Source organism: Sminthopsis crassicaudata, chromosome 1, assembly GCF_048593235.1.
Source record: "Sminthopsis crassicaudata isolate SCR6 chromosome 1, ASM4859323v1, whole genome shotgun sequence".
In the NCBI taxonomy this organism is placed as follows: Eukaryota; Metazoa; Chordata; class Mammalia; order Dasyuromorphia; family Dasyuridae; genus Sminthopsis; species Sminthopsis crassicaudata.
Genome location: NC_133617.1, coordinates 45,620,470 through 45,647,539, shown reverse-complemented (window position 1 = coordinate 45,647,539; position 27,070 = coordinate 45,620,470). Strand labels below are relative to the sequence as shown.

Sequence of the window (27,070 nt, the reverse complement as noted above, 5' to 3'; positions counted from 1 at the left end):
ATTTAACCAGGCCACAGCTTGTTTCCACGTGGTTATCTGCATGGTGTCTTCCTGTCAGATTGTGAGCTCCCAGAGGGCAGGAACTACTTTCTTCACATCCCAGCACTCAGTCCATTTCCTGACACATATGCCTGGGACTTAATAAATGTGTCTAGAGTGATTGTCTGGACTGACTACTGACACCCTCAAACTTAGAGAGAAAACACACAAAGGAAAAGCCCATTTCCTGGGTAATGGAGGGACTCTTCAGCTCTGTCATTACCGCAGAATGGTGCCAGGCAGCCCGAGCAGCCTGTCCGGGTACAGCCCCAATACAGGTGGCAGAAGGGCTGTGAGCACACGGCACCTGCGGGACACAAAGGAGAGATGTGTCAGACACCCACGAAGTCAGTGCTGTCCATGGTGGGGCAGTGACGGGCCTGGCCCGGGCAGCCCAGAGAAACCGGAACCCACCCACGGAGGCCCCAGACAGCAATGGCCCTGGAAACATTGGATTTCTGGCAGTTTATAGGACACAGGACTTTGGAGAAGGCTCTGGGGAAGTTCAGGCTCGTCCTTCCGAGCCCTTCCCCTATGGAGAGAGGGGCTGCAAACAGCCTCACTTACACTGCTGGGGAGCAACGACGTGCGGGTTCTGCTCCCGCTCGGCTCGACGGTCTGGCATGGGCTGGAAACAGCAGGTGCATATGGCGTGACTTCCTTGTGAAGGACATACATAGTCCTGGGTGGCTGGATCACAGACCAGAGTCAGGATTGAACACAAAATATGACTACTGAAGCCCCCCAGTCAACTCTGTCCTTGGACCATGTGCCTGCCCTCGTCCCCCTAATGCCTCCCGCAGCCTCCTCTCTTTCTCCAAGGCACCAGTGATCGCTAGGGCTTCCTGATGTCCCCCATAGCCAGCAGTGGCCTCTCCTTCCCCAGAACTTTCCTACTACTTTGTCCTTCTCCCATGGACTCGTCACACACCAAGCTCCATCATAGACCTTGACAGCTGACTTAACTTTGTTCATAGATTATAAACTTCTTAAGAGTAGCAACTGTGTCCTGTGCATCTCTGTACCTGGCACTTAACGCCATCCCTTATATATAAAGGCTTATTAGTGAATGCTTGCTTAATGAGGATCCAGAGATCTGATTTTCATCACCTGAATACTAAGAGTTATTTTCCTGCCTTATGTAAAGGAAAGAATGAGCTCAAAAAAGTTACAAACCAAGAAAACAAACCACTATTGTTATTCCTGCCAAGGTACAAGATCCTTTTTTTCCCTCAAATGTGAAAAATGACCCACATAATTCCAATGCCATAATGGATTAGAGAAGCCACTTCATTCTATAAGTATCTAGGCATCCATATACCCCACAGCTGTATTTTAGGGACTATACTTCAATATACTTAGAGATACTGCTGCAAACACAAAAATAGGCAAGAGAACACTGAGAACATTCAGTGACCTGCATAAATATTTGGCCTTTAGCCACAGCCAAATCATATTTAACCTATGCTAAAAAGTATGAAGTAATGAAGTTCAAAGAATATCTTTCCACTCTGCAGTTAAGAGACAGAATAAAGGGTTCCTTTTATTAAAAAAAAAAAAAAAAAAAAAAAAAAAAAAAAAAAAGGGCTTCAATGTGAAAACAAAGAAAAAGTATTTCCAGAGGTGGGGAAGGGGGATGCTGACATGCACCAGGGGATGGGGGGAACAAGGGCTGCATGTGCAGGATTGAGGGATGCATGCTATGAGGGGGAACTGTCAGGGGAAGAGTCACTCAGGAAGATTCAGAAGAAAGAATAGTGGTGGTCCCACGACAGCTCTCTGTCAATCAGAGAGAGTGGCTATTTTCTCAGAGGCTCTGCTGATGACAATACAATTGGACTGACAAATGGAAGACCTGGAATGTCTAAGGGGAATCTTCATGACTGACACCAGTAGAAGACAAGCACAGATGGGAAGGGAGCAGCTAGTTTAGAAGATAGTTTCCAAGGATAGAACATAAATCACTTGACCAAACCTTAAAATACAGAAATGACAGGCTCTTGGCCAGGCATGGAGGACACCGTATGAGAGATAGTAAAAACATGAAGGAAGCAGTGAGAACTTCTAGTCTTAAATCTGATAGTTAGCAAGAAGGAAGAAGGGCTAGCTGCATGACCCTATGCAAGTCACAACCCCAAAATGCCTCAAAAACAAACGACAAAAAAAAGAGGAAAAAATGGTTGCTGAAATGAAAATGATGGGAACTTTTGAAGGAGGTAATGTCCATTCTATTTGAGAATTTATAGTAGAAAAGTTGAGAAAAACCAAGCATTGTTTGACACATGGCCTAGATTTTTGCAAAGCAGATTTCAAAAGATATGGAAAAAACATGAACTGAAATTCTAAAGGGGAAGTTGGCCTGAAGGGAAGGAAAACCCAAGAGTGAAATTCTGAAGATTTGTAAAGACAATGAAATCAACAAGGAAAAGAAGGGGAGCGGTGTAAAGAGGAACAACCTTTTGGATTTAAGGGCATTTGTAAAAGATGGCAGCTGGGCAGATAACTGAGGATGAGTGTGAGCATGAGCTAAGGCAGGCAAGGAAAGCGAATAAGAGCAAAGTATTTTTTAAGACTTCCTTGGGGGAATCAGCTACATCCAGAGAAGGAACACTAGGAAATGACTGTAAACTGTTAGCATTTTTTTGTTTTTCTCCCCAGGTTATTTTTACCTTCCGAATCCAATTCTTCCTTTGGAACAACAACAATAAAATTCGGTTCTGCACATATATATTGTACCTAGGATATACCATAACATATTTAATATGTATGGGAATGCCTTCCATCTAGGAGAGGGGGTGGAGGGAAGGAGGGGAAAAATTTGGAAGAGAAGGGAGTACAAGGGATAATGTTGTAAAAAATTACCTATGCATATGTACAGTCAAAAAATGTTATAATTATACAATTAAAAAAAAAAAAAAAAAAAAAAAAAAAAAAAAAACAACTTCCTTGGGGGAAAAGAAGATCCAAGAAAGGCTTGATATAGAAGAGGAAGGGAAGGGAGCCCTGTTTAAATTGTCTCTTTACTTTTGTTTTCTTGCCACGGAGAATGATCACTGGACTAGAGGGAGCAGCTATGATTCATAGGGGACTGGTGAGTAGGGATATTCTAAGTGAGGCCACGATGACTTTGATGAAAACAAGTCACCAAGTGCCTCTAGAGACTGCCCATCCCTGTGTGGAAAGAGTTAGGAGAGCCGGGAGAATGTGGAGAAGGGCAAATAATGTCCTGACTGACTGTAGAACTCTAGGGTGTAGAAGAAACATCTGCTAGAGAGAGAAAGGCCAGTCCACTTACTTGGGGCCATGCCTCATGGGACTGTGTCTGTCTGTCTGTCTCCAAGGGACCAACATGGGCCAGAGCTGTAGTCTAGCCTGCCTGCCTGCCTTGGGCTTACACCCCCAAGCCCTTATCATGAGTGTTTCTGGGCCCTCCGCCTTGCAGGCTCCCTGGCCAATTCCTATCTCCCCAGCACCCTCTGCCAAAGCCCGAGATCTATCCACAGGACAATTCTACCAGGAGGGCCTATTAGCACTCCAAAACTCAGCGTGTCTAAACCTGACTACCTCTCCAGAGAGCCTCTTCAGATTTTCCCCCAACAGCCTCACGTCCACTCAGCTTTTATTTCTGAAAGCTCGATGTTCTTCCTCTTCCTAGGTCCAGTCAGTCTCCCCAGTGCCAGCCACCTCCTCTTTCCCCACTGACCTCTTCCAGCATGGGCCATCCTTCCTAGCCCTTCACAGAGTGCATGCTGACCTTCTCCCCAGCTTGCCACAGCTTTTGCCCGGCTGCCAATTCCTTTCCTTGATGCACCTGTGTCTCCTCTGCCTCAACTCTCATCCTACCGTCTCAGGCCCTCCACAGACTCATCTGCTCTCATGGGATTCCCCTTAGACACAATCTCAGCTCTGCCCAAACTGGACTACTTACCATCCCCTGTACAGAACGGCAGAGTGGGAAGAGTGCTGGACTTGGAGTCAGCAGAGACCTGGACTCGAATCCCGCCTCTGATATTTACTAGCTGTATGACTGTGGGCAAGTCATTTAACCTCTCTGAGCCTCAGTTTCCTCATCTGTAAAATGGGGATAATAATACCTGTAGTAGCTGCCTCACAGGACTCTTGTGAGGCTCAAATGAGATCATGGGTTAACTGTTAAAATCGCTATAATAAATGCAGTTACTGTATAATCATTACTGATATGTGCCCTGGGCTTTCCCTGCCACCATGCCCTTGTTTGAGCTGATTCCTATGTTTGGCACATCCTCGCTCCCTTCCCCTGGCTGCACCAGCCTCTCCTTACCTTTCTGTACTCCTCTTAAACCCTCATCCCACAAAGATACTAGACTCTAAGATCTACACAGGCAGGCAGGATCTTGTCTAAACGTTCTCCCTCACCCAGTGACCAAACAGCAGGTACTAAATCTGTGTTGGCTTGGACTGAATTCTGATTATTCTCTGACCCCCTTCTAGCTCCACACCTACACTTTCCATAGGACAGGTGTTGGAGGAGAAGAGACTGGGCAATAAATGCTTAAAATGGAAGTCAGACCTTTACCAAAAGTAAAAAAAAAAAAAAAAAATAGTTTAGAATGAATGAAAGCTACTCAGAAACTTGTGTGTTTCATTAGCTATTCACCTAAGCACTTTTTATTCTTAGGATTCAAATACTCCTTTCCTGAACAAGTTATCACACCCTGCTTCCCCCCCCCTTTTTTTTAGGGGGCTCTAATGAAAGAAAAAGGAAGTGATTTTTACTGAATCTGAAGGTCTTAGTAACATTTTGAGTCCCAGAAGGGCCAAAAATTTGTTAACATGGCAGTTAACCATCTCCTCATCCAGAGGTCTTGGATGTGGCCGCCAGCATGCATTTTCTTGATGCCTTGGCTTATTTATTTAAGCCCAAAGCAGGTCAGAAATCACAAACTGGAAGGGACAGGGAAGGACCCCCAAGGGAAACCACACAATAGTGGTGAAGGGTTACAGCTAATAATCAGAAGGAAACAGAAAAACAAAAGAGCACACATAAGCAGGTTAGGTCATCAAGAGCCAGCAGGATGAGATCATAGGACTGAGAGCTAGAACACCCTTGAGATAAAGGCAAAGAAGCATAAAACACATTTCAAAAGGTTTTCTATTAAGACTGTTAAATTAGGGGCAGCTAGGTGTTACAGTGGATAGAGCACCAGCCTTGAATTCAGGAGGACCCAAGTTCAAATCTGGTCTCAGACACTTAACACTTCCTGGCTGTGTGACCCTGGGCAAGTCACTTAATCCCAGCCTCAGAAGAAAAAAAAAAATTAAAAAAAACCAACCAAACAAACAAACAAAAAAACCCAACAACAATAACAACAACAAAAAAACTGTTAAATTAGACCAAGTTTTAGAACTTTAAAGGAAAAGCATCATTTACCTGGAAAATTCACTCCAATGGAAGACCTTCCTCCCTGACCCTGAGAGCTCATGTTTCTGAATGCTTTCTGTACAACACTGAGGCAGTCAGTGCCGGTGTAATGATCCCCATTTCACAGAGGAGGAAAATGAAGCTTCAAAGGACAAAATGATGTGGCCATAGTCTCACAGCTGACAAATGACCGAGTGCGGACTCCCACCGAGTGCTGTGACTCCAGATCCAGCCCTCTCTCTTCTCGCCTCCCCATGGTGCTGCCTACAGAGGGGCTCCTGCCTCTGTATCCGTGGCAGCACATCCTGAGCCTCGGGAACTACTCTGATGTCACTCACCTGCAGGAAAGCTGGCAGAGGTGGAGGGGGCATCTGCAGGGGTCTCAAAGGCGCCTCCGTCCCTCTCGGGCAGCAGGCAGGGGGCGGGCGGCAAGGCCTGCCTGCGATAACCGGGGCACTGTCGGCACACCACATATGGCTGGCTGAAAGACAGACAACATTCAGCTCACTGTTAGCTCCCTCATCAGACTCCGGTGATGACCGGCATTCAGGGGAGTCCCCGATGTCCATGGGTCCTTACTTCCTCTCTGGCCTGGAGGCACCAGGTCAGCCACATCTGCTAGGCTGAGAAGGGAACACTGGTGAATTCTGCCTCTGTGACTGGGGGCCAATCCCCTTCCCCTCCATGGCTTCCTGGACCCCCAAACCTCTGTCTTGGGCCCTCTATTCTCCCCCTGCACTCTTTTCCTGGGTGAACTCAGCAGCTCGCAGGGGTGAAGATTTTCAGATCCATCTGGCTAGTTCTAAACTATCTCCTGAGCTCCAACCTACCTGTTATACAGACATCTAGAAGGGGGTGCCCAGGGACATCGAACTCACCATGCTCTGCCCCAGTTCCCACCCTCTTTCTAACTTCACTATTACTGCTGAGGGCACCGCCATAGTCCCTGTCACCTAGGATCATCACCCTCAAGACGGACTCTTCTTTCCCCTCAATGTGGAACCAACAGCTTGGTACAGTCCCTCCTGCCTTGGTGGGTTTCACCCTCTAGAGCAGGCTCTCAGGGCCCTGCCCAAACCACTGTGTGGCCTGCAGGTGATGTCCTGGCCTCCGGCCCTCCCTGACTGCAGGCTGCCAAAGTAAACTCCCTAAGGGGCAGGTCTGGCCGGGTCGATCCCTTGGGCATCTGGGACTTTCTAGGAGATCTCGTGTAGATCTTTCTGGTCTTCCTACACCTCACTGCCATTGCCCCTCGATGTCTTCCACGCTCCAGTGATAATATAGGCCTCTTTGCTTTTCCTCCTCCCCTGGGCATTTTCACTGGCTATTTCTTTCTCAGAGATAGAATTCTCTTCTTCCTGTGTCCTGGCTTCCTTCAGGTCTCAGCCAAAATCTCACCTTCTATAAGAAGCTATTTCCAATCCTCTGTAATTTTAATGCCTTCCTGGTGAGAGTATTCCCAGTGGACCCTATCCGTATCTTGTTTCTACATCATTGTTTCCATGTTTTCTTCCTATTAGACTGAGTTCCCTGAGAGCAGTGACTCATGCTTGCTTTTCTTTGGCTTTCTGTGCCTGACAAATAGTAGGAGCTTCTTGGAAGCTTGAGGCTTCTGAGGGCCCTGCCAGCTTCACATCTATGATCCTATGACCCAACTGTCCCCCTCTTATAGAATCTCACAGAACTTTGTATGCAGGGCATACAAAGCCAACCTGAAAAGTTCTGGGAAGCCTCTATACAATCAAAAGAACTCAGCTGGACAAATGGAATTTAAGATTCATTTTCTGGCCTGTCAGCTGGGAGATGTCCAAATGATCACAATGGAACACTACTGTGTTGTAAGAAAAAATGAGTAGGAAGTGAAGTGAGAAGAACCAGGAGAACATTGTATACAGCAACAGCAAGACAATATGATGATCAATTCAGATGGATGTGGCTCTCCTCAACAATGAGGTGATTCACAGCTACATCCAGAAAAGAAACACTGGGAAATGAGTATAAACTGTGAGCACTGTTTTGTTTTGTTTTTCTTCCCAGATTATTTTTAGCTTCCAAATACAATTCTTCCTTTGCAACAACAACAACAAAATTTAGTTCTGCACATATATATTGTACCTAGGATATATTATAAAATATTTACTATGTATGGAAATGCCTGCCATCTAGGGGAGGGGGTGGAGGGAAGGAGGGGAAAAATTTGGAACAGAAGGGAGTGCAACGGATAATGTTGTAAAAAAAAAAAATTACCTATGAATATGTACTGTCAAAGAAAATGTTATAATTATAAAAATTAATAAAAAAAACAAAAACAAAAACAATGAGGTGATTCAGGCTAGTTCCAGTGATCTTGTGATGATGACAGCCATCTGCACCCAGGACTGTGGGAACTGAGTATAGATCACAGCATTTTTTTTTGTTCTAGTTTGCTTGCTTTTTGTTTTCTTTCTCACTTTTCCCTCTTTTTTTGATCTGTTTTTTACTATGCAGCATGATAATTGTGGAGGTGTGTATAGAAGAACTGCACATGTTTAACAAATTGAATTTACTTGCCATCTATGGAAAGGGGGGAAGGGGAAGGCAAAAATGTGGAGCACAAGATTTTGCAAGGGTGGATGCTGAAAACTATCTTTGCATATATTTTGAAAATAAAAAGCTTTAATTTAAAAAAAGAAAGAAAAAGAAAAAAATGACAAGCAGGTTGGTTTTAGAAAAAAACATGGACTCACATGAGTGTTTGCATGCATGAAGTAATGCAGAGTGAAATAAACAAAACCAAGAGAACTTTGTATACAGTAAGAGCAACATTATGCAGAGTGTGAAGATTAAGCTACTTTGAGTACCAAGAATATTCACATTAATAATAAAGAAAATGCTCTCCACCTTCATAGAAGGAACTGACATATGGTTCCATATAGATATCTATACCAAATGTTGGGTTTTTCTAGTGTGGAAATGGGAGAGAAGGAAAGGAAGAGGGAGGGAGAGGGAGAGAGGAAGAGAGAGTGTCTCCAATGACACTCTACCACAGCTGCATCAAGAGTGAACTGGTGACCAGAATCTTCAAGATTACCCATAAGCCCACAGTTTTCCACTTTCTTCTCTAGTTCCATCTACACCTGAGGAACATCCTAGCCATTGAGCATCACCCTAACATACTAATATTTCCTTGAACTCTTAATCGTGTTTCCCTTGCACATGTGGATCCATCTACTTTAATACCTCATAAATTCATGGTTTCTTTGGTGCGAGTCATATTCCCTCTACTGATGCTGATTACAACCCCCTCTATTAGTTTGATAGAGTTGCTGTGGCTGTAAAATTTATCATCCCCTGTGGTCATTCTGGTAATGAAAGCTCCCTGAATTTAACTGGGCTGGTCTCATAGTAAGAGACAAGCCAATGCCAAGCCTTCCTAGACTGGTGGGAGCTGCCAGAACTTGTTTTCTACGGGTTGATCTTGCAGAACTAAGGGTCACACCTCTGCCTTTATAAGGCATTATAGTAGGAGTTGGGGAGAGGAGGCTACTGGATTTAATCTGTCTTGTTTCCACTGTTTTATTGTAAAGCTCTGAAGGGCACCATTAGGAGTTTTCTACAAATTTTTTTCTTCCCATCACATTTGGTAGCATAAGGTAATAAGAGCATACATGTTGGCAAGAAAAACCACCAAACTTTCAAATGAGCTAACCAACTTCAGCACACAGACAACTGGTCAGTGTGTAATGTTAAAAGATTAGAAGAAGGTCTCTCTGGAACATCAGCAGATCCTTTATGGAGGATTCATGGGAAGACACAGGTAAGTGCACAGGGTGAATATGGGTGGGTGATTGTACCCATCAAGAGTTGTCAACATGGAGAATCAACATGTAGTAAAGCACTGTAGGATTGCGTTTTTGACTTTAATCTTGCACTCATTTTTATCTAGGTCAAATCATAAATGATGAACTTATCACATATGTAGTGATACAAAACTGGAAGGAATAAATAGTATTTTATATAAATAAGTTGGGATTTGAGAAAATCTCAACAGGCTGGAAAGTCAAATTCTAAAAAGATGAACTATAATAAGAATATTCACTATCAGGGTGACTGGACAGCTACTGTACAAAGTCGAGTCTAGCAAGATTCAGAGTGGATCATCACCAGATTGGACTCTAGGTAATGCTTTTTTCATCTTAAGCAACTCTCAAAGACTCCTAAAATAAAGACAGGTTGAGATCTACAACAATAGACTGAGTCCTGCACCAACAAAACAAAACAAAACAAAACAAAACACCTTGAAATAAATGTAAAGTCTTGTACTAATTTAACTAAAAGTTACCTGCCCAAGTACAGGATGGGGCTGATTCGATTTAATATCAGTTTTAATTTACTGTATGCACAATATGAGTCAGGTGGGTAATGTAACTTCTAAAAAGAGTTAATATAATCTTAGGCTGAATGACAAAAAAAGCATAAAGTCCCAAAGCATATACACACCGCAGTGGGCAGCCAACTCTTTTCAGTTCTGGCTATGATACCTTAAGATGAACAAACTGAAAGTGGGAGACTGGGATATTGAAGGGTCTGAAAAAGCAATATGTGATAAACAGTTAAAAGAAACAAAGGCAGAACATTTAAATGAGATACAAAAATGGCTTTTTTCTGGGCTTCTATCTATTATGTCCAGGCTAGTTTAAAAGGATAGAATTAGGACCAAAAGGACCAGTGTGTGAAATTACAAGGAATTAGATTTTGCCTAAACAAAAGAAAGAACAAGACAGCATGCCCAGCTTGGTCGGAGAATATCCTGAATTCAAATCCAGCCTCAGATACTTACTCACTATATATCCCTGGACGAGTTCCTTAACCAATGTTTGTTTCGGTTTTATGATCTGTCTTGGAAAGTAGAAGGTTTTTGTCCCTGGAGGTTTCTAACAGGCAGGATGACTAGCAGTCAGAGGTTGCTGAGAAGGGAGCCTCCAACAGGTGGAAGGCTGATCTGGAGAGCTAATCTCAAAGTTCTCTAATTATATTATTTTATGAATAATCTAAAAAGAGAGTAAGAATTGTTTGTGAAAATGGAACATAGAATGTCAGTCAAAGCCCCAAGTTCTCAATGACTGTAGGCCAACATTGAGGAGGATCCCAGAGGGGATGGGAGGGGGAGGGGGAAAGGAGGAGGTTACCTGATATCTGAAGATTCGCTGTCCACATCGGACAGTTCCAATAGGTCCTCGGAACTTCCCTCCTCATCAGAGAAGGACCTTCTGACTTTTGGCTGCAGCATGTCCTGTGTGATTTTATTCCTAGCATCCATATTGCGCACATCCTCTTCATTACGGCACTTATCTAGGGTTCAGGAGGAAACTCTCTCAGAACTGAAGGCAGCATAGACCCACAGACAGGCCGGAGCACCGAGGCCTCTGGCCACTCAGCGACTTTATCAATGGCCAGGGGTGGGCTGCCTGGTACTTGCCTGGGTGCTGGATAAGGTAGGCCTCAACCAGGTTGTTCAGGATGTGGTTTTTGCATATACGTTCGACCGGACACCGGCACGTGGGACAGAGGGAGGATCGCTCCATCCAACCTGAATAGCAAGCAGCACAGAAGGTGTGCATGCAGGGCTGCAGACTGAACATAAACACAACAGAGCTCGTTCATCAGGGGCCTGCCACCCTAACGGGGGCTTCTGCCCATGTGCACTGATTTCAGGGGGTAGGGTAGGGTAGAAAATACGGATTCTGAATCCAAGACCCAAGGTCAATGCCAGCTGTCCCATACACCAGATGGGCAACTCTGGGCAAGCCCCTTTGGCTCTGTGGTGTCAGAACCCTAGTCCATAAAACGTCCAGGAATCTACCTAGTTCTGACTCTACAAGCCTCCTGGGGCCTCCCGAACCAGAAAGCCTGACAGAGGTAGGTCCCGGTACTATATTTCTCAGAAAACTTCCCTTCAGTCTTGTCCCAGCTGCCCCAGTTCCCTTCTATCCCCCCCAGCCCAGTGGCAGACTACCTCACACAGTCGTGCAGTAACTCCTGACAAATAATGCAAGTGAGAGTTTCTTCCATTTTGTCTGGTTTCATATTTTCTGCTTTCACTTCCTCAGGATCGGCCCTGCTGTTTTTACACTGGTCTGCAACAGACAACTGCAGACTCAGATTTGTGTGCCCATCTGGAAGAGAAAGGGCAGTGAGAGCAGGTCTTGACTCTTCTGCAGATCCACAGGACCCAAGGGGCTCATGAATACCTCAAGTCTAGAGAGACCCTAAGTTGCTGAGGGCAGGGACCCTTCGGATGGGGGTGGGGATGGGAGATAGACCCAAGGATAAGACTTCAGGCAAACACCAAAAAAAGGTCCACATGAAAAGGAATGCATTAGTGGTGGGGGGGTGGGCTACATGATTAAGGACATGGTGGGAGTGGCCCTGTCACAGGGCAGTCTCTGACACCTCCAATCATTGGCCCAATGCTGGGAATAAGGCTGAATAGAAAAGGGAAACCCATGGGGATAGCCCTACAAGACAGCGGCAGAAAGTACCTAGAAAAGAGACCATGGGTGGCACAGTGGATAGAGCACCAGCCCTGAATTCAGGAGGACCTGAGTTCAAATCTGGTCTCAGACACTTAACACTTCCTAGCTGTGTGACCCTGGGCAAGTCACTTAACCCCAGTCTCAGGAAAAAAAAAAAAAAAAAAAAGAAAAGAGACCACGAATACAGACCAGGGAATCTGACTACATGAGGAACACAGAGAGACCAGATAATTATAGGGCTCTTGTGAATCAGAGAATGAGCATCTAGAATAAACAGAAAGAGAAGACAAATAATAAAAGGAATCAGAGAAATCCTTTTTTGGAAAGGGCTGCAAAAAGAATTTTTTTTTAAACTAATAAATAGAATTAGCTGAAAGGGAGGAGAGGCCAGGGGAATCTACCTAAGTAAGGAAAAACCAAGCAGGCATGAATTATAAACAGGAAAGAAAGGAATTAAAAAACAAAATCCTAAAGGAAAAGGTATAACAAAGGAGAAGAGGGGATCAAAGGTAAGGGAAAGAGAGCCAGTGGGAAAAGGGCCATCTTTGAAAAAAGATGAAAGAAGCTGAAGGAACATAATACTGTATTTATTTCAAAAAAAGGAACTTGAAACTGAAAAGCTTAAGCATAGATAACATTTATTCATCTTGCATTAGAAAAGAAGTAATGAAATGGGAAAAAAAAATTTAATTCTTTGGTAGGGTGTTATTAAAGCTATATAAGCAATTAATAAATAGATCAATTCTCCAATAGATAAATGGTTAAAGAATATGAATAAACAGTTCTCAAAAGAAGAAATGTGAAGATTCACAACCACATGAAAAAATATTCTAAATCACTAATAATAAAGTGATTGTGCAACAAAACAGGTCTGCAAATTGACAAAAAGAAAAAAAAATAATAGTCAATGTTTGAGGGCTTGTGGGAAGATAGCTACTAATACATTTTTAGTAGAACTATACAATGGAATTGTCATTTTGGAAAGCAATTTGGAATATGCAAATGAGTAAAATGTCTTTACCCTTTGAACAAGAGACTATCACTAAACTTATACTCCAAGGAAGCCATTGATGAGTAAAAAGGGCTCTGTTTACTCCAAAATATTTATAGTAGGACTTCAGTGGCAAAGAACTAGAAAAAAAGTAGATATCCATCAGCTAGGAAATGGCTGAACAAATTGTGATATGTAAATATAAGGGAATATTACTGTGCGATAAGAAATAATGTGTGCAGTGACATATAAGGAAGAGCCCCCCCCCCCAAAAAAATACACACACACACACACACACACACACACACTAACTACAATGTAAATGAAAGAATAATGACATATCAAAAAAAAAAGTAATAAAACAATAAAGATTAATAAGTAAGACTCAAATGAAGAGAGAGAAGAGTTCCCTAATCTGCCCTTCATGGAAGTGGGAAGAACATGGAGTTCTGCACATGCTTGGGGACTTTTTAAATATATTAATCAGTTGTGCTAAATCTTTTCCCCTTTCCAAAAAATACTATGTATCATATAGAATGGCTCTCTGAGATGAGGAGAAGGAAGGATATACAAGATACTATAGTAATATAAATAGAAAAAATTCAATGGAAACTTTAAAAAAATAAAATAATTACATAAAGTATGAACTTAGTAATTTATCTAATGAGATACATGCACAAATCAAGAGAGCCAAAGAATAACTTCATCCTCCTCTAAACTTTGGGACTCTCTCCCTCTGATCTGAGGCCAGAACTATGAACTTCAAACCTCTGTTTACAGAGAGGACTCAGTTCAGCCTCCTCCTCAATTCTCACCTGGCTGAAGTGCACTGACTGCCTTCTTCAGCATGCTCCAGTGATTAAACATCTCTCCCCAACATCACAACTTTTCAGTTTCTTTTTGTGTATTGTCTCCCCTGTTAGATTATAAACTCCTTGAGGGAAGAAACTAATTTTTATATTTGTATCCCTAGCACTTAGCACAGTGCCTGGCATGTAGTAGGTGCTTAATAAATGTTTACTAATTGATTAATGGAAAAAAATAAAAGAAAAAAAAATTTCAGAAGATGCTATAAAGGAAACTGGAGGATTTTTTTTCCATCTTGTTTAAGATAATATGCACATTAAAAACTGTTTAAGCAGACTGGAACTAATGAACATTTAGTTTCATGTCCAATCTTTTAAATCACTGTTCAGATAACTAAATGTACTTGTTGACGATTAAAAGTTTTTTGATAAATTAGGAATTCTGATCAGCATATTCTACCATCACAATTCCAGAGTTTTCATGACAAAACATTTAGCTTGCCTCCAGAGAGAGGTGGGGGACTCAGAGTACAGAAAGAAACGTTTTGTTTTGTACATGGCATTTGTGGAAACTTGTTTTGGTTTGCTGCACATAAGTTTGTTAACGGGTTGTATTTTCCCATGGAGAGTATTGTAAGGCGGGAATTTGAAGGAAAAAGAATTCTTATCTGAAAATAAATAAAGCTGAATTAAATGTGCAAAAAACCCACAATCATATTAACAAGAAAAATAAGACCTGGATAAAAATATTCCCAGTAGCATTATCACTATGGACAACAACAACAACAACCAAAAAAAAAAAAAAAAATGGAAATAACCCAATTATTCAATGATCAGGAACGGACACATAGAATTGATGGAATTATGCCAGAAGAAGTAATTAACATGAAAAACAGAAGGAAACAGCTTCTGGCCTTTAGTAAGTGCTTAATAAAGAAAGACTTGTTGAATTGAGTAAGGAAATATGGGAAGATGTTTGTCAAGAAACTAATACTAATGAAAGCTGAACAAAAATAATATTATACATATGGGCTTTAACTTTGTAAATAATAACGATGATAATTGTAAATATTAACAACAAAATCCAGAAAAAATAAAGAAAAACATTTTTCAGAAGATGCTATAAAGGAAACTGGAGGATTTTTTTCCCCCATCTTGTTTAATATAATATGCACATTAAAAACTGTCTAAGCAGACTGGAACTAATGAACATTTAGTTTCATATCCAATCTTTTAAATCACTGTTTAACACATATATTGTATCTAGAATATATTGTAATATATTTAACATGTATAAGACTGCCTGCCATCTGGGGGAGGGGGTTGGGGGAGGAAGGGAAAAAATCTGAACAGAAGTAAGTGCAAGGGATAATGTTGTAAAAAATTACCCATGCATATGTACTGTCAAAAAAAAAAAATCACTGTTTAGATATATAAATGTATTTGTTGATTATTACTAGGTTTGTAATAAAGTAAAAAAAAAATGATGATCTAACCTCCTTTAATTTTCTTTTTAGCAGGCCCCAAGTCTTCCCAGTCCTGAGGTTTGGATAGGAAAGCTGAGGTTCCCTCTTTGTCCAGAGGAGCCGATAAGAAGCTGGAAGTATCATCACATGTGGCAAACTGATACTGATCTTCAGGTGATGATGTGCTTACACACCTGGCTCCTAAGAGAGAAGAAAAAGAAAAAAATTGAGGAAGGATCATTTAACCTGAACTACTCCACCCTCTTAAAAAAAAAAAAAAGTCCCACTTCAAGTCCAAGTGCCCAAATGTGCATGCTTTTTCTAATTTAGCAACAAGAGCCTTCCCATGAGCAGTTAGGTATTTCTGGAGCTCAGATCAGAGATAGGGAAAAGGCCTTAGGGACCATCTGTCCCAAACTCAGGTAGGAGACAAGCTGTATTGACATAACGTAGCTCCACACACACTAATTAAAAAAACAGTTATTAATACCAAATGTAGTTCACACAAGCATGCATATACATGTACACACATACTTGGGATGCTCCTTAGTTGAAAGCCATCTACTTTTAGAGTCTCTAAAAGCAAGCTAGAAATGTGGGATCTCTATTTTCTACTCAAATTTGAGAGCGCCAGCACAGTTGGGTAAAACTGTTTCTTAATAGGTTCATTTATTATGCATAATAGAGAGGCAATGCTGGATTTAGTGATTTCGGTGCATTAGCACACCTGGCTAGAGGATAGATAAAAGCCCCCAAAGCTGTTTTTATCAAAATCATATCAAATATACTTCCACAGGTATTAGCAATTTTCATAAACAGGCCTAATGCAAATATAGAAGGGCCAATGTCAAGCGCTAAAACATAAACTATGAGACCACAGATTATGTCTTTTTGGATGAATTAATTGTTTTCCTCTTCAGGTGACCAGCACAGTGCTCTGTAGTAAGAGTTTAAATGGCTACTCAACTCAATTTGTTCAAAGTATAGACAGCTCTGCATTGTCTGTGAGTGAGTGTGAGAATGAGCTAGCGAGGACAGAGAAAGTCACTTCTTGATTCTATACATCTTGTTTGGTGAATTTCAGGTTTTGATCAGTTTAATTTTTCAAATAGTAACATATTATCAGTAACATTTGGCTTTAACAGATTTGCAAAATTGAATTCAATAAAGTATCTGGTCATAGTATCCTAAAATACTCAACTTTGATTTAGAAAATTGGGTTAAACCCCCTCTGACTCCTCAACTCCAACTCTATTTTTTACGATCTGTGTGACCCTGAGCAAATCAATTAATGTAACTTTTACTTCCTTATCTATAAAATGGGAATAACAGAACTATTCACCTCAGAGATCTCTGTTAGAAGGAATGTCTCCTGACTCTCCTGACTCATACAAACATCGGCAATTATTACCTTAATTCTTTAGCACGAGATTGCATTTGATCAAAGCAAGTCAACTATAAAAAAATTGGGTTTGGAATTAGGGAAACTGGGGTCTCATTTCTTCTCAGATAATATGGGTGTAATCATGGGCACGCTGTTCAAACTCAGTTTCATTCTATAAAATGGAGCTAAATATTAGCAATTCTTATTTTTATAGAGATGTGTGATGCTCTCTTTGAAGTATTATATGTTTTTAAAGTTACTATTATTATTATTACTATTATGGATCAAGCAAATGCCAAAAGCCAATTGACATCAGAAAGAACAAAAAGCTCACTTTGCTCAAATCTGGATTTAACAACAGAATGGTTCTTTGGGTCACTCATCCAATAAGTACTATGTGTTCAACACCATAAATCTATGAAGGACAAAAAAGAAGAGGATGTAGCAAGTGAACATTTCCAAGAAACAGAATTTCTGGGTAAATCATAATTAATTTTATTAACTACAATTAACACATAGTCAATAAAATGGGCTCATTTGTTCCTCTTAGTGATCATAACCTAACCTGTGGACCTTTAGTCTCTTAAAAAAGACTTTGGAAAAGGGGGTATATTTGAGGGTGGAAATCAATTCATTAACAAATAATCAGAGAATAAACATTGTAAGGAGAGGTGAACTTATTCTAATGAGGGAACATGACTGATCATGCAGACCTGGTCAAAGAGATTTATCCATACTCATATCATCATATCTGGGGTAGCCTAGACAAAAGGGGGAATCCACTTCTACCTAGACTTGTCTGACTTGAACACAATGGGCTGGAACTCATCATTTCACTTAAAATTAAAATTTCTTTACCTTTTGACCAGATCTAAATTTTCCCAGTTAAGTGTGCCCAATATTTCATCTCATTAACAGCCCTGCACTCCAAAGGCTGCATGAATAGTCTACAGAGGTTGATTACTAAATGAAGAAAAGGAAGGGGGAAAAAACCTTAGTCCTAATTCAATAATTGACTATTAATATAGGGGAGAAATATTTTCTCTTAAGGGAAACATGTTCCTTGTCTTCCAGAAGCTTAAAATCAAAGGCAATGTGTAAAGTGACACAGCGCTCAGAGCAAGTGGAGGTGCATAAAGCGTTGAGGGGAGAGCCCAAGGCCCAACTGTGATAGACTGAGGCCATGCTAAGCCCCAGGCAAAGCTCCTCAGCAAAGACAGTCCATTCTTGCCTATCCTATCTGTGAGACACAACAAGGAGCTGTCTCCCCTCCCGCCAGCTATAGACAATTCTGTTCTTCCTCACCTCTCACCTAAAAGGAGAAATGGGCCTATTCTTACCATTTTCAACATAATCTTTCTGGGAGTTAGGGTTCTGACACATGCAGGGCATCCCAAGTGTCTTGGTATGATTTTAAGCTATTAAGACTTTTGTCCCATTATACAGACACAGTCCCTGATCTTAAGAAGCTTAAATTCCAGGAGGATTCCACTGCCCATAGAAAAAAACCCATACATTTTAAAAGACTGGAGAATGGGAATGGGGCTAAGAATACCTTCAAATGCTCAGAAAAACCCTTCCTCTGTCTTCACAAGAGAGATGTCAGGAGACTCAACTGTATTATTCTCACAAGGGTCATCTACCCTCCTCCCCCCAAACCATGAGCTCACCGCCAGGTCTAGAGGAATGCTCCTGCTCAGCAGTAGCAGACTCCAGGAGAGAGGTAGAGGATGTATTAAAGAGGTCTGATGTGGATGTAGATGGCTGTGGTTCCTCAAAGCAAGACTGATCATTGGGCAAGGATGGCATGACCTGGGTATCATCGCTTCCTTCTGAACTTGAGGTATCTTTGGTCACGTTGCACACATTTCCTCCAGTAGCCTCTGCAACCAGAGAACCAGAAGGAATATGTGTGCAGGGACCAGGTTGAAAAGGCCAAAGAAAAGATGATTTGAAAGAATTCTACTGAGATGGGGGTTTCTAGCTTTCGGCCCAGTTCTGTTTCAAGTTTTACTTACCAGGGAGTTCTGGGGATATGCCTGGCTTTGCTTTCAAAGATTCATAGAGATATGCAACATCTAAAAGAAGAAACAATCAGCAAAATTAAAAACAACCATAGCTATTGGGCTTTTCAAAATGCTGCACAAAAGCAGGACTTGGCAAAAGAAGGGTTTCTGTACAAGAGTGCAACATCTCTGTTTCTTGTTCCTATCCGTGGTTATCAAACTTTTCCATCTCTTGCTCATAGCATGCTTCCCAAAGGGCTCTCTGGACTCCCACCGCTCCTCAAACCGTGCTCACCCAGATCCTCTCCCCCTCCTCCAGCTCTGCTCTTCCTTCCTATCCCCCCAGAAGCTGAAACTTCCATTTCCAAGCAGACTTTAAGCTCTTTTCATTTGTAACTCCAATACTTCGTACATGCCAAGTGCCATCCAGCCAATAAAATTTACCAGGGGCCGGGCACTATGCTAAACACTCAAGATACAAAGAATGGCAGAAGACAATTCCTGCCTCCTAAGAGATGGACAAACAAGATGGAGACAGGATAAAATGGAGATCAGTTCTGAGGAAAGACTAAGATTAATAAGTGGCAAACGCTTCTTGCTGAAGCCTTGGCTGAGGTGTGAAAGAGATGAGGAGGGCCTGAGAAAATGCTTGGACAGAGAGATGGAGGCACAGCCAGGACACCAGATACTGGGGCTTAGGATGTGGTCTGTCCTTCCTTCTCCAAGAGGCTATGCCATCAGGGCTCTGGCTCTGCAAGTTCCCTGGCCTCACTTTCCCCTTTGGAGCCATTGGGGCCCAGAGGCCAGATCTCAATCAGGACAATGAGATGGCCCTAGATGCAGGGGGAGGCCAAGGCCTTTATGAGCAAGGGTCTTTACAGTAAAACTAGGAAAGAGCCTGTGAGGGGTGGGGGTGCCACCAAAGATTATCATGATCTTTGCTCCTGAGGTGAGAAGAGCCACCAGAGTTTGCTGAGTAGGAGGGATTAGGGGGTAGAGTAAGACAAGCCAGGGTCACTTTGTGGACAAGTCGGAGAGAGGAGGTTGTGGAGAGCTTGTGGAGTTTTCACCCATCTCCTTTACTTCTGCCCCTAAAGACCAAGGACTTTTGCTGATCCTGACTCTGGCTGATCCTGAGGTCAACAGGGAGCTAACTTGGACTTCACAATCTCCGTATAATTTACTGATCATTAGTTTCTCCACCCTTTCTCCAGGGAACCAATAAAATCATGATTAAAATGGGACTGGTTGTTAGGGCACACACCTAATGGGTCTACCAAATTAAAGACAAAATCATTACTATCTTTTGGGTCCAGATTTCAATCCTGCCATTTCCCCTTTAATAGGCTGATCAAGATCACCTTTCCTAACTTCACAGAGATGACACAGAGTCATAAAGTGTCTCAACTAAAAAGGTCAGAGACAAAGACAAAAGAAGAGTCAACTTTATCTTTTTAAGTCATACCATTTAGCAGGGGTGATAAAAAGGCCCCAGATCAATGAAATACCCACTGGTCTTCTTGGGATGAAAGCCCATGAAAACTCTCTTCCAACAAGAATGATGAGGGAAGGCTTCAATGTCATTATCCTGAAATTGCTCATAAAAGCCTCTGGGAAGCTCTCATGCTGCCAGGAATGAGTGTTAATGACATTTTTCTTTCATTAGGTCAGAAAATGCTAATAGGGTAGACTATAAAGAATGAAGCAAAAATTATGTAAGTGGGAACAGCACAAGCAGAGACTGAGTGCGTCTCAATCAACAAGAGAGGAAAGGAATCATGCAAAGATTGAATACTGTGGAAAAGGGAAAGCTGTTTGCAAGTAGGGGTTTTAGCAAGTCATTAACTGTCATGGGAATCAAAGAAGGGATCTCAGAAGAAAAATAAAGTGCTTAGCAAAGTGCTGGGCATACAGTACACACATAATAAATGCTTGTTCGTTTGCCTGCCCTCCTTTTAGAGGTCTGCTACTTCCATTTCTTCAATTTGACAGATAAAGATCCTGAGGTCCAAGGTCATCAAAGCAGAGGGAATACTCAGTCCTGGGGCCCCTGGAGCCCAAGCAGTTTGGGAGCACTGCCATGTTTAAGAAACATTCTCTAGCATTGGTGGCTGACATGGCTGCAGGGTGGCTTGAGAGCCACCAGTGCCATGGGCTGCCCTGGAGTCCCTCCTCGGCGGTCCCTTCCATGAGGTTGGCTGCCTGACCAAAGTCTTCGTTGAAGCACAAATCACTTACTTTGCTCTGGCTCGTTCTTCCTGTAAACCACGTAGATGACATCCCCAGTCTGTAAAGCATACGACTGCTTCTTCACTATCCTCACTTTATTAATTACTGTTCCATTAGTGCTGTAAAGAGGACAAAGTACAATTAGGGAACACTGAAAACCAATATGAAGGATGCATATTGGGGGTGCGGGCTGTCAGCATTTATGTTACACCCAGAGAAAGCCATCCAACAACTATTTCCTAATCACTCTCTTCCAACAGTAACCTGATTACTCCTCTCTTATTGACTCCCTATAGCCAGAATCATCCCATCAACTCACAGGTTTAGCTTCCTGCTCATTTCTGCCCAGCTGAGAATCAGACCCCATCAGTGTGACTTTTTCCCTTTCTGAACCTGGCCCTTCTTCCAGCAGGCTCAGCACAAACTTCCCTCTGCACAGAGGCAGGTGACCAATGCCAGGGACACTGAGACAAAGAAGGGAGTCCCTATCCTGAAGGAGCTCATTTTTTAATGGTGGCAATAACATGTCCATCCTGGGTCATAGGCTTGTGGCCCGCCCTGTCAGCCTTTATACCCCCGACAGAGCTGGCAGCAGAGACAGGTGGGTGAGAGGCAGGGAGATGACCTAGAAATGAAAATAAAAATCTAGCTAAGATAAAATGGAGCTTGGATGAGGGCAGGAGCTGCAGAGTGGGAAGGGATTTAACAGCCAAGAGAGAATGTGGATAAAATCCAGAGCCTTGACAACTAATTGGATGAAGAGAAGAAAGAAGCTTTAATGTTGAAGAGATAAGAACAGGGAGGAGAGCACCAGAGGACCCTCTCCTCGCCAGGTTCATCAGAGATGCTCTCCAAGGACCTGCAAACACCTAGAGCCAAGCTGGGACAGAACCAGGTTCTCTGGGTCAGTCTTGGTGTCAGCTTCCACTCAGGATGGAGTCTCCAGCTTCTCTGATGAGAGGAGAGAACAATTCTTACTCTGCCAGAGTGCAGCCTGTCACCTGACAGTTGAGAAATCAAGCTTTTCCCACTTATTAGGAAAACTCGACTTCCCCTTCCCCCATAAACTATGCTTCTGGCTCAACGTCTTTTATACCATTCCCTGCTCATCATTAGGCAATCTCCAGGGCAAAGCGGTGCAGGGGACAGAGCACTGAGCTTGAAGCAAGGAAGTGCAGAGCCACTTATAGGGCCAAGTCTATGTAAGAAAAGTGATAATACTCCCTCAATTAATTTATTCATTCAGCACCATATCAAACTACCAAAGAATTATTTTTTGAAACTAGAAAAAAATTACAAAACTCATTTAGAGGAACAAAAGTTCAAGAATATCCAGGAAGTCAAAGAAAAAAAGCATTATTCAATTTCAAGCTGTCCTGGGGATAACAAGGGGGTGCAGTGGGCAGAGTGATAAGCCTGCAGACAAGTCAGGTGCAAATCCACCCTAGCATGGAATGGATGTGTGACCCTGGGCAAGTCATTTTAACCTGTTTACTTCCATTTCCTCATCGTAAAGTGGGGAGAACAATAGCAACTACCTCTCATATTTGTCATGAGGATCAAATAAGACAGTATTTGTAAAGTGCTTATGAGAGTGACTGAAACATAGTAGGCGCTACATAAATGTTAGCTATTATTATACCACAAAATTGTAATCCTCAAAATAACCTGGCACTGATAAGAAATAAGAGAGACTGAACAGTAGAGCAGATTAGGGAAATACTAGACTGAAGCAAATGAGCAGAGTAACCTAATGTTTGATAAACCCAAAAGTCCCAGAGAAGTGGGGAAAGTGGGGCAGGAACTCCAACAAAAACTGTTGAGGAAACTAGAAAGTAGTCTGGTAGAAACTAGATATGTACCAATCAATATCCCACACCCACATAAACTCAGACGGTGTGCTTTAAGTGCACGAGTTAGACATAAAGGGAGAGATCACAAAGCAAGTTAGCGCAGCAAGGAAGAAATTACCTTTCAGCTCTATGGAGAGGGAAGAATTAATGAACAAGCAAGAGACAAAGAGTAAAACAGAAAATTTTCATAAAATTTAAGTTTTTACACAAAACCAATTCAACCAAAAAAAGAGCTGATAATAGAAATGTCTTCACAACTTAACATGTATAATGGTTATATTGCTTGTTTTCTCAATGGGTGAGGGAGAGAATTTGGAACTCAAAATAAAAAGAATACATGTTAAAATTAGATGAAAAACAGGAATCTGGGGGAAAAGTTTTTGCAATAAGTTTCTCTAATAAAGATAAATTGTGGTATATGAATATTTTAGAATATTATTGTTCTGTGAGAAAAAGCTTCATTGAAAGCTAGAAAGCCTTTGCAAGCAATATTTAGTTTAACAGAATTTTGTTTTCATTCATAAATTTCTTGCCTTACCTCCCCGACTGCTCTCTCCCTGAAAAAATTCACTTTGTTACCTTGACAAACTACACAAAATATACATTACATGATAGGACAAAAAATTGCATTTCCTGGAAATTAAAATTCCTAAAAAAGAGAAAATACAGAATTTTCTTTCCTTTCTTAATGTCCACACTGAGTGTGCCTATTTTAAATGATACTCCAGAACCCGCACAAGTGATTTAGAAGAAGAGTTGGAGGGGACTTAGGGGAGGAGGAAAGCTCACCTGGTATCCTCTAGAGAGACCTGACCAGATTCTTCATCCACCACTATTTTACAGTGATCTCCAGATACCAATTTGTTGCCAGGGAATGAAAGGTCACAACCTGAAATAGGGATTGTTGTAGGGGGTCAGGAAAAAGCTGCTATTAATGTTGCTATTAATTATAAAATGCTCTTTTTTCAGTCAAGGTATGTGGTTCTGAGGCAAGTTCCTACCTGATGGACGTAGGAAAATATTCATACTAGAGAATGGTAGAATATCAAACAGTTCATAGTTACAAAAAAATGAGAAGTTAGTGTATTATTTAGTTTTTAAAGCTAGACTTGAATTTTTTACTGATTTAAAGTCCCAAATTTCAAAACTGCCCATTAAATCCAGTTGTAACAAAATGATCGCACAAAATGCAAGTTAGATAAAGGTACTGATCGTGAAACTCCATTGGAAATGATTTAGTGTTTGGAACGGCTGGACACGACTCCGCACTATACAAGTCAGGGCACAAACATGATGGGATGAAGAGAACTTGTCTCTCGCGCTCCCTGCGCTAGGACAGGGGAAATCCAAACTACTTCCCTCCTCTCTTCCTTCCTCCTCTATCTAGCACGTGTTCCGGAGTGGGGGAACTGGGCGTGGGAGATCCAAATTTTGGGTCACCCCGGGCCTCGGAGTTTGTTTTCCCACCCACGGAAGTGTTAGGACGACGTCGCTATGGAGGAGGCCAGTTAGGCTTACAAAGCTGCATGCGGGAGGGCGGCAGCCATCTAGTAACCGGCTCTACCACATGAGCAATTAACCATGATTCATCTCAAGTACAGCTTGGCTGGAGCTAGAGCCCCCGCTCCCAGCAGCCGGACTGCTCCCCGTCCTTCCCCGGCTAAGTTCGGCTTTTCCCACAGCCCTGCTTTCCTCACTTGTCCATCCAATCAGTGGCCAGCCTGCCGCTTCTCCGTCCTTTCACGTGACTCCTTTTCTCCAAGCACTCCCTGCCTCGGAGTTCTCCCTCTCCCCAGTTTGCCACAAGTTCCTAATCGGATGTCCGGCCTATAATTTCTCCCTATTCCAGCTTATTTTTTACTCAAATGTCAAAGTAATTTTCCTTCGGCACAGCTGTGACAAGTTACGCCCCTCCTCGCTGCCACCGCCTCCTCTCGCCTCTAAGCCTGTTCCACTCCTCCACAGAACTTGTAAAAGCCTAAACAAGCGTTTCGTGACTGCCCTCTGCAGCTTCCCCAGGACAGGAGCCCTGCTCGGACCCTCAGGGAAGCACAGCCCGGAGGGGGCTGGACTGGGCCGTCCAGGAGGTGAATCCGCCAGCTCTTATCACGTGCCTGTTGTGAGTGTGCCAGAAAAAAGTCCCTGCCTTCAAGGAGCTCTCCATCTAACCGGGAGGCCGCACGCACACAACACACACACACAAGCTCCGTGCGGAAAGGGAATAACGGGGCTCGGAGGGCCGGAGCTCGGGGCGGCCGCCCACCCTCGGGACAACGCTCTTAGGTTTCTAAACTTAGATGTGTCCCAGACTTTGGAAAGGAAACGTCTGTCGCCCATTGGGGAAGGCGCCTTCAGCCCAGGCTACGGGGAGTATTAATCTGCGGCTCGGGATGACCCGCTAACCCGGAAGGGGCTCGCTCTTTCTGCTTCTGTCTGCACCTCCTCCCCCGGGCTGGCGCACGCAGCAGGCGCTGGATAAATGCTCGCGGCCGTGCTGGAGAGGGAGGAAGGGTCGAGGCCCACACACGGGGATGCTCACCTTTCCTGCGCCCGATGGTGCACTCCTTCCTCCGCAGCAGCACCGGGGACTCGCCCTCGGCGGCGCCCAGGCGTATCAGCCTCCCCCAGGGCTGCTCCATCTGGACTCACATCGGCCCCGCCCGGCCCCGAAGAGGGAGGCGCCCCCTAGCTGCCGGCCCGGGGCCCACCCCGGCGCCCTCCCTCAGCTCCGGGCCCGGGCCCGGCTCGCCCTCCGCTCCTCCAGCCCCGGGGCTCTTCCTTCTTCCGTCTGGCTCCGGCTCTCAAGCTCGCCCCGGGCCGGGTCCGGCCTCGGTCCAGCGAGGCTGCGTCGGGGTCGGCGGCTGTGTCTGCGCCTGCGCTGGGCACCGCGCCTGCGCCTCTGGCTCGAGCCCGGGGCCCCCGAGGCTGTGCTCCTGCTCGGGCCCGGGCTGCCGTGCCTGTACTTCGGCTGCCCAGGACTCTGCCCACCTCCGCTGTCAACAGACATCGCCAAACCCATCAGCTGATCCGATGAGGGGCGGGGCCAATACTGAAAACACTCCTCGTGATTGGGCCCCCGCCGCCCGGAGGCCTAAAGAGAGAGCGGCGGCTAGAAGGGCACGGAATTGGGCATAGAGATGGGCGGCGAGGATGCTAGAAAATGCCCTCATCCCTCCGTCGTGTGGGGGCGGAAAAAGGAGCGTGGGAAGCCATCTTTGTTTTGGGCACGAGCCTTTCTTGCTTTGTTCATTCTGGCCCACTGCTCTGAAGCCGGGGCGGTGGCCATTTTAGATTAGGGCAAATACAAAAGAATCTGGAGCAGTGGAGGGAGGGTGGGGGCAAGAAGGAGCTCAGAAAATCATTGGTACTTGGGACCCTACGAATGAACCTAGGCGAGCCAGTATCAGAGCAGGAATACTCGTCACACAGTAGGACTGGAAGGCCATTTACAGATTTACACACGACTCATAAGTGACAGCCAGAATTGGAGAACCTAGAACTGGTTCCTGCAAGTCCAGAGCATCTCTGATGTCATTACGTAGTTACGTCCTATTCGGCGAGGGTTAAGTCACACAACTATTACATATGTCGGAGGCCGAATTTGAACTGGGGTCCTCCCGATTCCAGGCCTGCTGCTCCGAAGCTGGCCTAATCAGTAGCTGCCTCGTTCTGCAGTCTGTCCATCACGAAGAGACCAGAGAGACCTTTCAAAAAGTACGGCCCTGGGAGCAAACTGCAGAAGCCTCAATCTGACTCCAGCCTGTCTTTCCGGGCTTGGTGCAGTAATAAAAAATATTAATTGTATCATATGTGATAATATAGAAATTTTATATGGCAACATGTAATTATATCTGGTTATACATCAGTGCATAAATATAAAATAAGTGATATTAATACATTCTATATAATAAACAATACTGACAATATAGTATTAATTATATAATTGCACATTAAAGTTATCCATGCATAATATTTAGAGATAAGTAATATTAATAAATTACTGATATGAATTACACTGATACTATTAAGTTAAATAATAAACATTTATAACTAACAATTAACAATTATATATTTAATAATAAATAATTATATAATGAATAATAAAATTTACTAACTATAAAACATTTATAAAATGCCTAATGCTTGGTACTATGCTAAGATTTGAGAATACGAAGAAAGGCAAAAGACACCTGCACTTAAGGAGCTCCTATTCTAAGGGGGTCCATACCATGAAAATAACTATGTACCAAAAAAAACTACATATAGAATAAATTGGAGAAAGTCAACAGAGAAAAGACACTAGAATTAAGAAGGTTTGAGAAAGAGTTCCTGAAGGAGATGGGAAAGATCAAGGCTGAGTGTCTGGTCATGAAGGACTTT

At 43.1% G+C, this 27,070-nt stretch overlaps 1 protein-coding gene across 2 annotated transcripts in view; it reads right to left on the bottom strand.

Annotated features, from left to right (window-relative positions):
• Positions 1-26,610, bottom strand: part of CHFR (checkpoint with forkhead and ring finger domains) — a 36,688-nt gene extending 10,078 nt beyond the window's left edge. The window contains exons 1-12 of one of the 2 annotated variants that reach the window (XM_074300203.1): positions 25,230-26,610; positions 23,480-23,579; positions 20,847-20,956; positions 18,621-18,680; positions 18,273-18,485; positions 15,249-15,419; positions 11,436-11,595; positions 10,899-11,053; positions 10,609-10,771; positions 5,779-5,921; positions 607-729; positions 263-346 (exon numbers count right to left, since the gene is read on the bottom strand). In XM_074300203.1, the coding sequence (XP_074156304.1) occupies positions 263-346; positions 607-729; positions 5,779-5,921; positions 10,609-10,771; positions 10,899-11,053; positions 11,436-11,595; positions 15,249-15,419; positions 18,273-18,485; positions 18,621-18,680; positions 20,847-20,956; positions 23,480-23,579; positions 25,230-25,329 (1,582 nt within the window). In that variant the 5' untranslated portion in view covers positions 25,330-26,610. The remainder of the gene's footprint in view (positions 1-262; positions 347-606; positions 730-5,778; positions 5,922-10,608; positions 10,772-10,898; positions 11,054-11,435; positions 11,596-15,248; positions 15,420-18,272; positions 18,486-18,620; positions 18,681-20,846; positions 20,957-23,479; positions 23,580-25,229) is intronic. The other variant, XM_074300213.1, reaches the window with a different exon arrangement.
• Positions 26,611-27,070: the final 460 nt, after the last annotated feature.